This window comes from Labrus bergylta, chromosome 11, assembly GCF_963930695.1.
Source record: "Labrus bergylta chromosome 11, fLabBer1.1, whole genome shotgun sequence".
Classification (NCBI taxonomy): Eukaryota; Metazoa; Chordata; class Actinopteri; order Labriformes; family Labridae; genus Labrus; species Labrus bergylta.
In genome coordinates this window covers 5,335,277-5,352,687 of record NC_089205.1, presented here as the reverse complement: position 1 = coordinate 5,352,687, position 17,411 = coordinate 5,335,277, and the positions used below count along the sequence as shown (strand labels likewise).

At 39.6% G+C, this 17,411-nt stretch overlaps 2 protein-coding genes across 2 annotated transcripts; both read left to right on the top strand.

Annotated features, from left to right (window-relative positions):
* The first annotated feature begins 353 nt into the window (after nucleotides 1-353).
* Nucleotides 354-11,475, top strand: LOC109995340 (aldehyde dehydrogenase, dimeric NADP-preferring). The gene is made up of 10 exons (XM_020649015.2): nucleotides 354-561; nucleotides 2,347-2,528; nucleotides 4,085-4,316; nucleotides 5,290-5,375; nucleotides 6,504-6,712; nucleotides 8,376-8,493; nucleotides 8,589-8,730; nucleotides 9,835-10,001; nucleotides 10,095-10,194; nucleotides 11,050-11,475. Exons 1-10 carry the CDS (start codon nucleotides 540-542, stop codon nucleotides 11,370-11,372), a joined length of 1,581 nt encoding a protein of 526 aa, XP_020504671.1. The 5' UTR covers nucleotides 354-539; the 3' UTR covers nucleotides 11,373-11,475.
* Nucleotides 11,476-15,774: 4,299 nt separating this feature from the next.
* Nucleotides 15,775-17,175, top strand: LOC109995356 (zona pellucida sperm-binding protein 3). The gene is made up of 2 exons (XM_020649038.3): nucleotides 15,775-16,541; nucleotides 16,616-17,175. The coding sequence occupies exons 1-2, from the start codon at nucleotides 16,032-16,034 to the stop codon at nucleotides 16,736-16,738; spliced, it is 633 nt and encodes a 210-aa protein (XP_020504694.2). The 5' UTR covers nucleotides 15,775-16,031; the 3' UTR covers nucleotides 16,739-17,175.
* The last annotated feature ends 236 nt before the right edge of the window (nucleotides 17,176-17,411 follow it).

Below are 17,411 nucleotides of genomic sequence, written 5' to 3'. Positions count from 1 at the left end.
TACTGTAGTCTAGGATAAAACATCCTCCTCTCATTTTATCACGGTCTTTCTCAGAATTTTTTTCCCATGGTTATTGTTATTTAAAATATACTGTTTTTATAACACTCTGACCTCCATGAGGACTCTGAGGAACAAATGAGGTCATTGTATAATGGTGATGGTAAAACTGTATTAATAGAGTGATTAAATATTTTTGCATTGAATATAACTGGACAATATCAAATAAGCAAGCTACGACAAGCGATAACCGAGGTCTAAATCTATAATTCAAATGTGTCGCCTTGAATAAATGTCAGTGTGTGTGTGTTTGTGTGTGTGGAGGTGGGATCTGATGTTATCAAGGCTCTCAGTGTTTGAGGCAGTCTGAATGAAGCTGCTGGTCACAGTGAGTAAGCCTCCCTGTAAACTGATCCTGGAGCTGCCTGCACGCGGAGCTCAGTCTGTATGTGTGTCTGTAGCGTGTCGGACATCTGAACCGCTTTCACTTCAGATCCCTGGCTGAAGATTTAACTCGTATTTTTACAGAGATTATCCACTAAATGCTTGTTTACCTGAGCTCAAGTAAGTTTCATTTTTTTATTTGATATTGATGTATATTTTAAACATGACATGATTGATACATTTTCATTTATATTAAGGGGAAAAAATTATAAATGCAGATGTTGACGAGATGTTTTGAGCTCATTCTAGATTACAATGAAGCCGACTAGACTACAAAATAATCCTTGGGGCCATATTGAACTGTGCTTTGACTGTCTTGGAAAATAGATAGATTCATTAATCTCTTACTGAGGATTTCTCAGTGGATGAAAGTAAAAATCTGTCAGACAATCTTCAAACTGTAAACAGGCAATTGCTTTCTGGAGAATCTCAGCTGTTAGCAGGACAAGGACACACAAATAAACAATCATGCAAGGCTCCAGATTCTTTCCTTTGGTAAATTTAGATAATTAATGATGTCCTCACAGCACTTGTGTCACTCAGCATCGACAAATGGTCAAGTCATAATGTTTTGGATTTTTTAAATTCTTATTTTGGGGCTTTTTTGCCTTTATTTTAGAGATAGGAGAATGGATAGAGTCAGAGGGCAGAGTGAAAGAGCGGGGAATGAAAGGAGCCAGAGGTCGGATTTGAACCCGCCCACTCTTGAGGATTTAAGCCTCTGTATATCGGGCACGTGCACTAACCACTAGACTACCAGCGCCCCAAGTCATAATGTATATGATGATTTAATATGTCATAGGTTTAGGCATGTTGATAGACAGTTACTACTGAAATTAGCTGGAATTCAGTGTCATGAAAGAACATTTCTTAAATTGCATTTATCCATTTATGTCTACTGTAAAAAGTATAAGCATCTGAAAAACAGTTTCATGAAAAATAAATCTTTAAGAACAAGTAGGCCGACTGTTCTGCTTGAAAGAATTTATAAATATATATATTGGTATTTTAAATCAACTGTTCCAAAAATATTATTATAATTGAGTATATGAGCCACAGTAAAAAATTCAAGTCATACTTTTATGAGATGAAAGTTATAGATTTAATAGAATATTTACCTTTTTTGGGGGATTGCGAGGAAAAGACTGATAAGAGTTCATTATGAGGTCACACATATGACCACAAGGGCAGGCAGCCCTGTCTTTATAGCCTTAGTACAAAAAATGTGCCAAAGGTATGAACATTTTCTAAATTATTCTAAAGATACTAATTCATGTAACTGAGTATAAATATAAGTTATCTATAAATTTATCTAATCTGTCAGAATCAAAATATCTTGTTAGGCACGCAAACCTCGGACGTTATTAATAAACTTACTTCATAAAAGGAACTTGCTAATTGAAATTCTTTTAAAATAAGTGGAATCTCTGTGCTTTAACCATTGACAACGCTGAGTTGTAACTAAACTTAACAACTTTATTCTCGTAAATTTACAACTCTTGTTTATTTACAACATTATTGTTGCTAATTTACAACTTAAATCTCATATATTCGACTTTAATGGCGTAATATTACAACTTTCTTGTAAATTTTACAACTTTATCCTCCTAAACAAAGCTAAAACAGATCCGACACTAACCCTTCAGCGCTTTTGTGACAGCACCAGAAACAGAGATGTACAATTGAATATCATCAGCATAAAATGATAGTGATGGGTAATAATATTTACAAGTGGTAGCATAAAAGACAAACATAATGGGTCTTAGAATGGTTCCCTGAGGAATCCCATTTAAAATAAAACGAATGTCTGATACACAAGCTCTAAGGCTGATAAAGAAATATTTCATAAACACAGTTAGAGACCAAAGATAAGTTTTCTCAAGTTTTTTGATGAATGTCCTGCAGCCCCCGAGACTCCTCCTGCAGTCTCTATGGAGAGACAAGCAGTGAAACGGGCCAGAGAGGCCTTCCTGAGCGGCAGGACTCGGCCGCTGGAGTTCAGACTGCAGCAGCTTCACGCCCTGCAGAAGATGATCAAAGAGAAAGAGACGGAGATCTCCACCGCTCTCAAACAGGACATCAACAGGGTGAGTGCAGGGTGACTGATGCATGTAACATGTAATGTACATTATGTCAGTGTAATGGTGTACTTTCTATCCATGGTCTGTAAATACGTGAATCTGACTGGCTGCAGGGGTAAAATACATCTATGATAATGAATTAGTCTACTCACTGTTGCAAATGAATAAGCTTGCTGCAGCTTGTATCCAAATAGAGCTGTAAGAAAGCTGTCAAAGTCAAAAGTCAAAGTCTTAATTTAAAATTAAAAAAAAGTAAATAACAAGCTAACATTGTATTACACCAGGATTGACATCAACATGTCTTTTAATCTTTACCCTTTTTAAACCTCTCTGAGAACCTAAACTCTTTTGTTTTACAAAAGTTTAGTCAAGTAACAATGATATGATCCACTGAATTAAATTCTTTAAGTAGGTCTATGAAAAATGCAGCACAATGTTAATGATTCTCTAAGACCTTAATGATTGTTTGGTACAGAAAGAGTAGTTGTTGTTGTTATGCTATGACTTGTTTTTAATCATGGGTGGCAGTAGCTCAGTCAGTAGGGACTTGGGATGGGAACCGGATGGTTCAAGTCCCAATATGGACCATAATATTGAAGTTGGTCTGGTAGCTGGAGAGGTGCCAGGGTACTTCCCGAGTACTGCCCTTGAGCGAGGCATCGAACCCCTAACCGCTCTGGTGCGCTCCCTGTGTAGCAGGCCCACTCTGACATCTCTCCACTAATGCATGTCCACAGGCCTATGTGTTTGAGAAGCATGTCAGGTTTATTTACCTCAGAAATTAATAAAATATATACATTTTTTTTTTAAATCCTGTTTGTTACGGCTAGTTTGGATCCAGAGAGACTCACCTCGATGCTCTTAATCTATTAAGATAAATCTCTGCTGTTTTACTTGTTATTTTTAATGTCTTTTAATGTATTGATATATCTTACATTTTGTTAATATGTATGGCTGCTCATTGTTTGTTGGAAACTTTGATAACTGAGCTGCTGCCTGTCTTGGTAAGGACACTCTTGGAAAGAGATTTATTGATCTTCACAAGTTTTCTCCTGGTTTTTAAAAGGTTAAACAAATGGCAAAACTACAAGAGATGACAAACATGACAATAACATTAATTGAATAGCTGTTCATGTCACCTGCAGCACATATTTGTGCAGACTCAGAAACTATCATGTAGCCTTTTTTCCCCTGATTCAACCATTACATAGAGGTACTGTTAAGGCCTCAAACCACAGTTTGACAAGCTTGGAAAGATTTTGATTGTGTATAAAAAAATCCTATTCTTTATGTTTTGACCTTTATTAATGATTCCTCACAAAGCTCTACCTGCTGATCAGGCAACAACCTAGAAGAGAAGATATTTACATGAAACTTCATATTACAGTGTTTATGATCCAAGTTGGAACCAGTTAGTTCTGTAGAGAGAAGAATTCCTAAAGTTAATTAATCCAGTTTCCTTCTTGTTTAAAGAAAACTTAAAATGTTCCGCTGTTTCTTCTCTGTATTAGAAATAGAAAACAATGTTGTCTGCATATAGAGATAGTATACTGTTGTTACAGAGTCAGTACGACACGCCGCTCCTGGAGCTGATTGGCATCGAGAACGAGATCAAACTGGCAATAGAAAAGTTGAAGGATTGGGCGGCTCCCCGGTCAGTAGAGAGGAGCCTGTTTACTTTAAAAGACGAGGTTTATATCCAGCCGGAGCCGCTGGGAGTCGTGCTCATCATCGGGGCCTGGAACTACCCCTGGGCCGTCACCCTCCAGCCGCTTGTTGGGGCTATTGCTGCTGGTAAGATGCCTCTATGTCTCCATGACAACTTGTAATCTGCAATCTGTTTTGGTGACACTTCCTGCCTGTAATGAGCATCCAACACATAGAAAGGTATTTTGAAATACCTTTGAAATGCCTGAAATTAATCAAGATCAATCAAGATTGTACTTAATTTAAAAAACAGAAATTCCCTAAACCGAATGTTGAATCATAGAGTCGACTGATTGGTGGGTCACAGCTCTACCCTGTGTCCCTGTATATGAGACAGTTACAGGGGATAGCTACCTCGATTTTAAATGATAATTCCCACCCTGTGCACAGTGTTCTTTATCTTCTCCCCTCTGGACTGAGAGTTTAAGTCCAAAGGTTCAGAACGAAGTGATACAACAACAGCTCTGTTCCTGCTGCTTCCACTGAACTGAACAAGCTGTGGCCATATTTGCAAATACAGACTTATTTATTTATTTATGGGCTATTTTTTTATTGATCTTATTGTTTGAGACTTTTATCTCCTATATGCCCTGATTGGTATTTTATCATTTAATGGTTTACCTTCTCTCTAATGTGTTGTCCCTTGTAACATCTGTTTTGTAATCTGTGTATCATGATGGCTGTCAATCTTGCTGGCTACAAACAAATCTACCTTCAGGAACAAATAATTAAACTGAACCTGATTCCTAAATGTTCCCATAGTCCTATTTGTCTCTTGGACTCCAGGCTGTCCACATTTAGCTGCCACCACAGTCGCATGAGTAAATAAAGACAATAATGCCTCTAAATATACACGTTTAATTGTTCTTAGAAACTACTTTTTACTGAACAAGTCTAAGATTCAGTAACAGAGAAATGTACTCTTGTTAGCTTCAGTTTGACGGCAGTCAGCGCTGCATTCTCAGCCTCCTACTTGTCTGCTCTCCGTCACTCAATGATCTCACTCCATTCACAGGAACCCGTGTCCTCTCTCCCTCTCTCTCTCTCTCTCTCTGTGCAGGCAACGCAGCTGTGGTGAAGCCGTCAGAGCTAAGCGAGTTCTCGTCCCTCCTCCTCCGGGCTCTGCTGCCTCGCTATCTGGATAAGGTCTGAACACCGGAGCTATTGTTGATAGAAAAAGCTGCTGTAATGTCAAAGCCTTGCACCAACACAGCACAGTGAGCCCTGGATGTGTTTGACGCCAAGGCTAAAAGGCCACTCTATGACAGGACCCGTTCCATCAGCAGAGACTCATTCTTCCAAGACACTAACATCATCTGTAAAGGAGTTATTTTTAAACCAAGTGACGCTATTTTGACCTGATAAAAAAAAGTTTTGAAAAGTCTCCAACGGTTTGTGGCCAACATCTGAAGGCCACAAAATGGGCTGTGATGACTGCAAAATCGTCCTTGAGGGTTAATTTGCTTGTTCAAGTACGCCCACTTACATTTTTCATTTCCAATAGCAGGCCCAGTTTGTTATACTTAGTGTCTAACAACATCATAGAAAGGATTCCTGCAGAGATAGACAATTTCTTTAAGAGGAAGATCCTCTTTTCAAACCAGAAACAGACTTTGAGTCTCTCTTTTCTAAGCCACCAGTCTCCACAGACAAAAACAGTGAGACTGGTTTCTCTTATCCGCCCCTGCCTTGACTGGTTAGTTTTTTTTGTGTTACTGTGTGACTTTGGTGTTGAAATATTTTTGATCCAACACAACACAACAAACTAAAAGATTGAGGCTGCAGAATAACAGGAAGCTTCTGTTATTTTAAGTGGAAACTTACTGTTTTTGTTAAAGGAGTCTGGCATCTTAAACAAGAGAGATGAAATGGCTTTTTCTAGTTGTCAAATGTATATTACTCCTTTAAGACTAGCTCTATCTCTATGGGATACTTTCCATTCTTTTGTCAGACACTTTTGTTAATAAAAGAATCAGCAGCGTGTCAGTTGCAAAAACAAGCATGCTAGTGGACAAACTTTTATCAGGCATAGGTATATACAATCTTTTGCAGTCCATTTCTCATCTACTAAAGCAAATCCAGAACTTTTAGTACCTTGTATCATTACAAATCAAATATGTAACAATAGGACCATTGTTTAAAGATTTGAAATTCTCACTGATGTTTCAGGAACATGCCACCAATTTTCATGTACAGTATGCTTTATGATTTCATTAGTTCTTCGGTGCAGTTTTATATTCTTATATTGACGAACATGTTACTGTTTATTTCCAGGACCTGTACCCTGTAGTGACAGGAGGTGTGTCAGAGACCCAGCAGCTGCTGAGGCTCAGGTTCGATCACATCTTCTACACAGGAAGCAGCACTGTGGGCAAACTGGTGATGGAGGGTGCAGCTCGACACCTCACACCGGTCACCCTGGAGCTGGGAGGGAAGAGCCCCTGCTACATCGACAAGGACTGTGACATCAGGGTCGCCTGCCGGTAACACACAACTCAGCAGAGAGACACACAAACAGCTGAATGACATGATTCTGTCCTATTGTTCATGCTTAACACTGTGTCCTTTGGTGACCAGTTGAGATTTTGTACTTAGGTAAAGGTGCAACGGCTTTCAAGGGGAATTCTGGTACTTGTGAACCAGGGCCCGAATCACAAACATTCTGAGAATCCTCTCAGAGAGCTCCTAACTTAGCTTAAAAAAATCCTTGCAAGGATGTTTAGCCTAGGAGTTATTTAAGAACAATCTCAGAGCAAATCTGAGCGAAGACGGGACATAAACCTTTATCTTAGTGAGGAGGTCTGGTTGACCCCGTTTCGAAGTATGACACATTTTTTTCAGAAGCTGAGATTGGTTAATCCAAAAAATGGGGGAAAAAAAGTGCGGCCCCTGGTCTGCATTATTACATGTTTTGGCATCTACTGTAGGTGACACAACAGTATAAAACATTTTGGAATCGAGTTGATGATCAGAAATTGGCTGTAATGGTTATAATGTAATATTTCCCTGTAGTTAAAATATGTGCATCAACAGTGCTTAATTATCATCATCAGCTGTTAACAGACTGCTCTAACAAAAAACAGTTTTTGGCCTTGCTAAAAAGTGGACTTACTTGTCTACCTCGGCCTCGATCAGATATATTGTCTGTGCTAATCTGTGAGTTTGAATCATTCCATACACATTATTCTAGCTATCATTTATTTCTAGTTTTAGAATTTTTAGTCCTGAAGTGTTTTATCCCTTTTTTTGCATAATCAGAATCTATTTATTGTGTTGTATTTTTATGCTTTAGTTCATTTGTATTAAGGGTTACATGTCTAACCTTGTCTTTTCTTTTTTATTTAAAATGGTTGGTAAGGATGCAAACATGTTTTTTTCTGTAACACACTGACACCAACAAACTAATAAATCAGGGCTGATGTAGACAAAAAAAAACAACCATGTTCTGCTATGAAATTACTGTGGTATTTTGTTACTATGGAGTCTGGTCTCTTTGAAAAGAGTGAAGTGAAGTCAGCATCTGATGATCTAGAAGGATTATACTCTGTAACAAATGTTTTGATCTCTGCAGGAACTTTTGATTTTGATCATCGACATCAAAGACTCATTTAAAGCTCCTGTGGGGAGTTTGTAGCTGGTTAAGAAGCAGACTGAAATTAATGTTGATGTCTCTTTATGACCTAAATAAACACACAAGACTATAAGAACAAAGAACAGCTATTTCTGTATGGTTATTTTTAATGCCTGAGACTATGGGGGTTAGAAGCAGTGATTAACAGCACACTATTAAAACAGCCTCTTTTTTTACATTTCTCAATAAGTGACACATTTGAATGTTGAAAGAAAACAGGATGAAGCAAAAAAAAACACTTATTATTCATGTACAGGACAAATAGGTGCAGAGATAGAAGGAGCACCGTTATGCACAGGGGGCACCAAAATCAACACAAATCAAAAGTTCCTTTAGAAACTTTAAATCATTAAGATTCAGAATTGAAACCGTGACACCTCCGACAGCCAACTCTGCACAAAAGTATCTGAATGTTGCTTCTTTAAAGACTTAAAATACTCAAACATTTGAATTGTGAAAGAGGACAAAATATGTTAATGAAAGTGAATTCAGTCTTCAGTTTTTTCTGTGTGCAGTCGCATCACGTGGGGAAAGTTTGTGAACTGCGGTCAGACGTGCATCGCTCCAGACTACATCCTTTGTGAGCCGTGCATCCAGGGACAGGTGGTGGAGTGCATCCGACTTACTCTGCTGGTACCTGTTCAGACTGTCACCTGGTTACACTTTAACAATAAGTGAAACTGCACAGTCTGGAGTTTAATCAAGACCTTCTTAAAATTCTATCCCAGGAATTTTACGGCGCTGATCCCAAGAGCTCACCGGACTACGGCCGAATCATCAACCAGCGTCACTTCATCAGAGTCCTGGGTCTGATGGAGGGTTACACTCCTGTGATTGGAGGACAGAGCGACGCCTCACAGCGATACATTGGTATGCAGAAGTAAAGAAATACAAATATTAACTTATCAGAGAAGGTGAACTAAGGGTCAGAGCTGCTTAAAACATGTGTGTGAAGTTTCTTGTTCTAAATCCGCTCTGATCCTGTATTTGATCCTGACTATAAACACCTCTATTTCAGCCCTGCTCAGAACAGGCTGTTTCTGTGTCTGTACCTTTAAATGTAAATGAGCTGTGTCTGACCACGCCCCCTCTCTGGAAGGGCTTGGGTGGCTCAGGCTTTCTTGCACACTGCCAAATTGTTTACAGTGAGAAGGCAGACTCAGAGGGCAGAACAAACACCAAGCTGTGGGAGTGTCACCCACCTGGGGGAGGGGTTACTGCCCTTTGTGATGTCATGAAGGGAAAATCTCCAAACGGCCTGTTTGAGCACACATTTTCTGAAAAGTGGAGCAGGCAAAAGACGGAGAGGATGGACTTTTCTCATCATTGGGGGGTTTGTAGACAGACTAGGGACACATATAATCTCAGGATTATGTAACAGATGGGTTAAATTACAAGTGGTTGATAGTTTTTACAGGATTCAGATTAAATAGGACTTTAGTTTTAATACATTTAAGGAGAAATGTTGAAGATGGATAAATGACTGTGGAGTTGCCCCTATAGATGACTTCCAGTTGCACCTGCAGAACAACTTGTTCAGGTTGTAACATGTCACTTATTGACTCAGTTCTTGTTTTTCCACAGTTAGTATGAGTGTCAGACCTCTCTACAGAAAGAACAAAGAGAGGACATTTTTGTAAAGTTCAGATACATTTTGTTTCACCAGACGCAGCTGTGACATTGGTCTGTTCAAAGACAGAAACAACCAGTAGAAAATTATTTCACAGGAGACTTATTACTTTGAGAACAATTAACAGCCTGGACTTTAAACTCTTACAACTGTAAAAAAGTTTAATCAGGTGTCAATCTTTTACCAGATTCTTTCTTTGCATATCTATTTCTACTTTTACTCAAGATGAGATACAAAATGAGTGTACTTTTTCGAAATCTGTTAGTAGTGGAGTGAATACTCAGATTGCCGTTTTTTTTAACTCTATATACTGTATATGTACTTTTATGATGTCCTCCATGCAGCTCCCACAGTGCTGAAGGATGTGCCCCCCCACTCCAGGCTGATGCAGGAGGAGATCTTCGGCCCGCTGCTGCCCATCGTCACTGTAAGCGACATGGACGACGCCATCCGCTTTGTCAACGAGCGAGAGAAACCTCTGGCTCTCTACATCTTCTGCAAGGACAAGAAGGTGAGAGGAAGATGCAGCAGGGAGGACGTTCAAACACATTTTTTTATTCATGTTGTAAACTTTTCCTTTTTGTTTTGTTTCTGTCTCTTTAAGGCGGTAAAAAGGATGATAGAGGAGACGACAAGTGGAGGAGTGACGGTCAATGATGTTATGATGCATTACACGCTGAACTCACTCCCGTTTGGTGGAGTTGGTGAGAATCAAAGTGCATTATTGTCTGTATGTTTATGTGGGAGGACTTCTTCATATCAGGCAGCCTCAGGACAAACTATTCCTTCTCGTATGCTGAACATCCAAAGATAAACTCCACTCCAAAACAATTTTACATAAAATCATTTGTTTTTCAGTCCAGAGGGAAAAAATTGAAACCTTTGATCATCTTTCATCAAGAAAGTGGACTTTTTGCAGTGTCAAGTCCAAATCTGGTGTTACTCTAGGTTTTCTTCTTTCAGTTCCAAGTGTAAATATGTGTAGGATTAATTAAACTGGATCACCAAACAGAATGTGCCTATGCTTTTTAAACCTTAACAACATCTTTAATTATTTCAGGAGGAGGGGGGAGGGGTTAACAAATTAAGTTGATAAAATGTTCGTTACTTTTAAGTACAATGTGTTTTAAATACAATTTCTGTTATTTGAATGATGGACAGTATCCAAAAGTACCGAAGCCTTAAAAATAATTACTCAGGTATATTATTAACTAAAAGCTGCTGCTGTATGTATACATTGCACAAATACACTATTAACATTTCAGAACCTAAATGCTGCCAGCATATCTGTGCAATTTTGACAGTGTGCAGTAGTTTACTTGCAATTTTTGTTTATTTAAAACAATAAAATAGACAATTTTGGGTCTGTTGCCGTGGTAACGAAACAGGTGTATATATTGAAGTTTAAAATTCTGGTACTGTTTAAACCATAGTGAGAATACCAGAATGTTTTGAGAGGTGTGTCTCTGGGTTTTTACAAAAATAATCATGCATTCATTTTATTATAATGGTATTTTGGTTGAGCACTGACCTCCTTGTTTTGTTGTGTGCCCCTCCAGGTCAGAGCGGTATGGGTTGTTACCATGGCAAACACACCTTTGACCGGCTGAGCCACCAGAGGGCGTGTCTGATCCGCTCTCTGGGCATGGAGCACGTCAACCTGTCCCGGTACCCTCCTCAGGACCGCCGGCGAGCACGCAGGGCTCGGATGGCGCTCAGGTCACCACTGATCGACATGTCAAAGAGGACGTTAATCTGGGCCATCAGCGCCACCGTCATCGGCTTTGGCCTCTTCGTCACCCTGCTGGTCATCCTCCTCATCGCTGCAGGACTCAACTGCACCTGCTGGTACTACAGAGGCATCTACAACTACTTCTGGTGAAACATCTGATTATAAAACACGCTCTTCTTACAGTGTTCAACAGTCCAAACAAGTTTGTATTTTGCTATTGTTTGTTCAGATTAAAAGATTTATTGAAGTGTTATCATCTCTATTTTATTAGTAGCAAATATAAACCTCTGATTTTAACAATCCTCTCCTTCTTCAACAATACTCCACTTTTATTTCAAACATATAATCCCTTTCCTAAATAGTCACAGAAAGTCTACAACCAACTTCTAAAAAATACAAGATGCTCTTTGACGATGAGTCCTGAATGCAAGGAGTGTTTTTACTGTTTGTGGGCACAAGATAGCAGCAGAGAGTCAGAGCAGAGTTTTTAGGCTCCAGATAAAGATGAGGAAAGGAGCCAACCCGAGGAACACGGTTTCTTTATTTTCTTAATTTGCATTGGCTTAAAAAAAAAAACAGAAATCTATAAATGTGAGATGAGAAGATGCAGAGTATCCCTATAACTAAATAAAAACATGCAGGGTTGGTGATTTTCTAAAAGTAGGGGGTAAAAAAATCAACTTTTTGATAGTAAAAACACAGATTCTAAACCTCTGATGACACAAACTGTAGCATTGACAGTAACAAAGATAAGATCTGACAAATGTAAAGTGTTCAGTTCAGTCCCACAGTGCACTCGAGCCCCTCTCACTGATGTTAACGAGCACCCCATTAGCATCAGATTCTCCCCGCTCCTCTGAGATGCTGCTAAGCTCCAAACAGACATTTTTATCACTTAATAGTTCTCTGGATATCAGAGATCCTGCTTGTAAACCAGCAGTAGGAAACAGCTGACATCCCAGCACCCTGTTTCAGCTCTAACAGGCTCACTGACATTGGGCCGAATTCCTGTAGGCCTAAATTACTGTTGCTTACCCACATAGACTTAAAAATAATGTTTTTTTTCTAAAAGATTATTCAGGTTCTTTGAGATCTGGGTCCTATTTTCACATATGTTGGACTCCTAATGACTAAAACTAAAAGCTCTCAGGCAGATTTTTAAAAGCTACAGCCGATGTGAGCCATCAAACAATATCGACTAAAAGTTATTTTGTTGACACCTTGTTTCTGACAACCTTAAGAAAAGGGCTTTCTATCCATTCTATTTATTTATAGGTAGGACTCTAAACAGAGTCAGAAACCGGGCAGTGAGAGAGAGAGCGAGTGGGGAATTCGGATTTGAACCTGGGCCGTCCGTCTGGAGGACTACAGCCTTCATATACAGGGCGTGCTCACTAACCACTAGGCTACTGGCGCTCCTAGATAAACTGTTTTGTAAAAGAATAATTTTACAGTTCTTTGTTTACAACCAGAAAAGCTGTAAGTTGATTGAAGAAGCATGAATGAGATTACATAGCATTGTCCTGAGATTATTTTGCGACCATTACAGTTTGCTCGGCTGCTGGCTGAAGAAATCTACTAAAAGAATCCAAATGTTTTGTACCCTGTAAGTCATTTAGACTACATCATATGTAAAAATGGGGCCTAGTTTTGAAAATATCTGAATCAGTAAGCGGTTCTAAGAAATCGGGAATTGAAATGAGCATTTATTACTTGACTTTCAGTCTTTTCTAAATGGATCTATTCTAATTAAACCAGCAGTGTGGATGGTACTTTATGTGTGTCAGTTGTAGAGTTCATCCCTTAGGGCAGATTGGTGCTGTCAGTGGGGTTGCAGTTTCTACAGGTTGATGAAAACCAGGAATGTTTTTTGGATCCCTGTTTCAGAGTTTTGAGTGTTGCATTCAGCACCATTACCATCTTGTTTATTTGCAGCCAGATGTGAGCATATTTGGACGACATGGCGCTGCAGTAGAAGACCAAAGGATCAACAAATACAAATACATTTTTTAAAAAGTGTGTACATTCATGTATGTCCCTGCTCACAGTATTAAAGGGGGGCTGGGATGCCATTGCAGTGTTTGCAAATGCTGCCTGACTAGATGATTCATCTTGGATATAGAAAAAAAGACGTGACCATTCTTTAATAAGATATGGTGACTTTTTTTGGTTGATAGTTCGTAGGGTTAAATTGTCCAAACTATGACAACTATCTGATAAAAACATACCTGAATATTCGGTCTATCAGACTTTTATACGTACAGATGGTTCAGGTGACACAAGGACATTTCTTATGACGTCTACAACAGCATGTTTGACAGGTGTCCAACTGTCCAACCTCTTTCTGAGATTGTGTCGTCAGATGACTTATGCTCCGCAGGCCTGCTCTGTGTATCAGGACTTTGTTTCTGCGAGATTTGAAAGTTTACTTTTGCAGATATTTGCCCTCATTTGTCCTCTCTGCAGACAACACACCCTGCCAAAGAGCCGTCAACTCAGCAGCTGCATGACTGAACTCTGCTGGCAGCCAAGCCGAGCACACACACACACACACACACACACACACACACACACACACACACACACACACACACACACTCACAACACACACACACACACACACACACACACACACACACACTCACAACACACACACACACTGCTGCTTTAGAAAGAAAGACATCCCTGCTAGCACAAATATTTTCCTGCAGACTTCTGGCTTTAAGGGTCTAGATTCTAGGAACAGTATTTCTCATGACTCCTTTTTGTTTCAGACATCCACTGAATAATTTTAAACAAAAGAGTAAGCTTTATAAGCAGTACATTTTGACTTTGAGAAGTGAAAAAATGTGAAGGTGAACATATGTTTTCTTATATGCTCGTATGTTTAAATCATGTTTTTTGGAAGTCGTCCAGCTGTACATTTGGCTTCTGCTGGTGTCTGACATAGATTAAAAGGTGATTTATTTTCCTTCTCACATGCAGCTGTTTATCAGTTTTATGTTAACACATTATGTCCTGGGGCGCTGTTGGCCAAGTTTTTAGGGCACGCGTCCCAAGTACAGAGGCTGTAGTCCTTGAAGCGGACGGTACGGTTCATGTCCAACTTGTGGCTCCATTCCTGAATGACATCCCCCACTCTCTCTGTCCCTATATCACACTTATACTGTATATATATATATATGTATGTATGTATGTATTTTTTTTTTAACAAACACTAAACAAACAATCCAGACAATGACAGACAGACAGTGACGTGAAACCATAGACTGAAGAAACATGAACGTAGTCTCAGTGATGTCACCAGTTAGCTTCTGAAGAGATGATTTGAAGCCAAATGACGGCAGTCTCTGTATTGAAAATACAGCATCCAAACCTGACTTTTGATCAATCAAAAAAAACGAGCAAAAAAGTGGATTTGAGGCGGGCCTTCAGCCTTCTGGCAAACAGTTGGAACGCATCCACCTGTCAGTCAACTCCGCCACACCCAAAATCATGCAAATGTATGCTTAACTATTAGCTTCTATATCATCAAAACAGATGATTTGTAAAATTGACACACTGGGCAGTGTATGCCAATAAAGAAATAGGCTACAGTGATGGAAACTGTTCTTTTAACCTTAGGTTTTTGCAGCCACACTCAAGGAACTGCTTTTCTTTGGCACTTCTGCATTGGCTTCATCGTTCAACACCAGAGGTTCAAATGCTTGAATTTATTTCACATTATATATTTTTTTTAAGGAGAAAAGAAAAGGAGCCTTCAAAGAAATAATGTCTGTGCTTCCTTAGAGTCCCAGAATGTCTTTTGAAATGTTTGAGGTTCTTTTTGGTCCAGGATCGTTCACTGGAGAAGTAAGCAAAGTCTTAAAATTAAACATTAAAATACACAAAGAAAGGAGACATCACTTATAGGCTCAGATTTCTTGGTTTAAAAAAAAAGAAATCTTTAAACCTTTTTCCAGGTAAATTTTATCAAGAGGTCTGAGCTTGAGGTGGGGATTTTTCATTTTTTTTATATTAATGCCATGTGTAGTTGGACACATCGGAGAAGAACATACAGGCGAACAGAAAACATAAGCGGTTTCAGTCTGTGCATGGAGAACACACTGGTTGTGCACATACAGTCTATAATGATGCACCAGTCACAGGATGTAAGCCTCATCACCCGCTCCTGCTCACACCTGAATATTTCCTGCTGCGTGCTCACTCTGGCTCACAACATCTTCACACTTACTAGGAGCCTAGCAGGAAACATTCTGGATAAAGTTGGAGTACAGAGAGTTGATGTCAATAGAATATTTCCCTCTGAAATGTAGGGAAGAAGAGGTGCAAGTAGGTGAGTACATTATCTAACCAATACTGTCATGATTTATTTATCACTATTCTCAGATGATAACTTGTATCACTGCACAAGTTATTTTCTATGTTTGATTTTACTGGAACGTGTGACTGTTAAAATGTGTTCACGGAGCAAACCTGAGAGTTTTACTGAATAAATACACGTTTGAATGACTGAATGTCCTCAAAACACAAATACAGATCTTTGTAAAATGCCACTCAGTTGCTGTCTAATGCATTCTTCTGAGCGCCTTTAGAAACAAAGAAAGCTCAGTCTGCATGTGTGGAGCACCTGAAGGTGGTAGAGGCTGCTTCTCATGTCTCAAAGTGTCACACAGCTCAAAGGTTAATTAGTGCTGGAGGTGCAGCTGAGAGGTTTACCTGTGTGGAGGTGAAGCAGCTAATTAGTCTGAGGGAGGAGTCTTTGCTCGTACTTAAAGGAGCTGCAGGGTAAACAGTCTGTTTGAAACAATGCAGTCCATGCAGCTTGTTGTGTTTGGCTTTGTGCTTGCATGTTTGAGGCTTAATGACGCTCGATTCCTCAGTATGAGATTGCCAACGTATCGGGGTCTGGAGGAGCAGAAGCCTGCAGAGGTGGAGGCCGAGCCGGCAGCACGACCTGAGAGCGGGAACTCCAGGGAGTCTGCAACACAAACTGCAGGGATTCTTCAAAGGAAGATCTGGCCAGAAATCGAACCGTTCTCCTGGAAGTTTCCAGAAGATCCAGTGGAGCTGAAGATCATGCCTCCTGTTGAGCTTAAGCAGCAGCAGCAGCAGCAGCAGGTGACGAAAGAACGTGTTGCAGTGAGGTGTTGGGAGAGTAAGATCCAGGTGGAGGTGAGTCAGGACCTGTTGGGTCTAAGCAGTAGGGTGAAACCAGAGGAGGTCACGCTTGGTGGTTGTCCAGCCACAGAGGTCGACGACTCTTCTCATGTGCTAGTGTTTGAAAGTGAGCTGCACGACTGTGGAAGCATACTAGTGGTATGAGTATTTTTATTAGATAATATTGCACGTTGGGTCAGTTCAGTCTTTAAATAGATGTTCTTCTTCCTCAGATGACAGAGGATGCCTTTCTTTATGCCTTTAAGCTGGTCTACAAACCCAGAGTGTTGGGCAGAAGTGGCATCATCAGGGCTCAGAGTGCCGTCATCGGAGTGGAGTGTCACTACCCGAGGTGACCTGGATCACACAAAAACAACCCTTCAGTTTGACCTGTGGACAAAAATAAACTGATTTATATGTAATATGAAAAATAAATTTAAGTTTTTACCTTTACCTTGGCCCATGTATAACATGTCATCATGCATAAGAACAGACTTTGAGACTTTGCAAAGACTGGGTATCTTCACTTACAAGTGGAGTCCTTTTAGGATTATTTCCCATCATGCCTGTGGTGAAAATTTACATTGGAGGAGAAACATGAGAAGCTTCTCCCAGTGATTAAAGCTGTAATGTTAGCTGTATTAACATTATGAGCTAGCAGGTCACAAATGAGGCAATTCTTCGACTTAAATGTTTTTCCTGAACCTTAAGCTGCGCTGCTGACACAGACCAACTATGGTGTACAAAAGCCCGCTTGTTGTGTTTATAAGAAATAAAATAAGTTGTTCATATAGCTTTCAGTTGTATTTATTTTAACAGCTCCATTTTGCTCTGTCTGATCGCAGTGGACTGCGGCTGAAATATTGTTTGTTAACTGTCAAATATGCCAAAAGAACATTTTAACAATGAATTCCTTTAAGGGGAAAATGGGAGCTATTCTAGTCAGATCTATGATGGAAAGTGATTTTACAAGTCTCAATATGCAGCAAGTGTTTTTGCTGCCAGTTCTTCCTGAATCTCTCACTGCAG

What these genes read in the sequence shown, in the direction of transcription:
- LOC109995356 (XM_020649038.3), top strand. Translation starts at nt 16,032, where the DNA reads ATGCAGTCCATGCAGCTTGTTGTGTTTGGCTTTGTGCTTGCATGTTTG. An exon ending in ACTGTGGAAGCATACTAGTG is followed by an intron (nt 16,542 to 16,615) that starts GTATGAGTATTT and finishes CTTCTTCCTCAG; the next exon opens with ATGACAGAGGATGCCTTTCT.
- LOC109995340 (XM_020649015.2), top strand. Translation starts at nt 540, where the DNA reads ATGCTTGTTTACCTGAGCTCAA. An exon ending in GCTTGTTTACCTGAGCTCAA is followed by an intron (nt 562 to 2,346) that starts GTAAGTTTCATT and finishes AATGTCCTGCAG; the next exon opens with CCCCCGAGACTCCTCCTGCA. An exon ending in TCAAACAGGACATCAACAGG is followed by an intron (nt 2,529 to 4,084) that starts GTGAGTGCAGGG and finishes CTGTTGTTACAG; the next exon opens with AGTCAGTACGACACGCCGCT.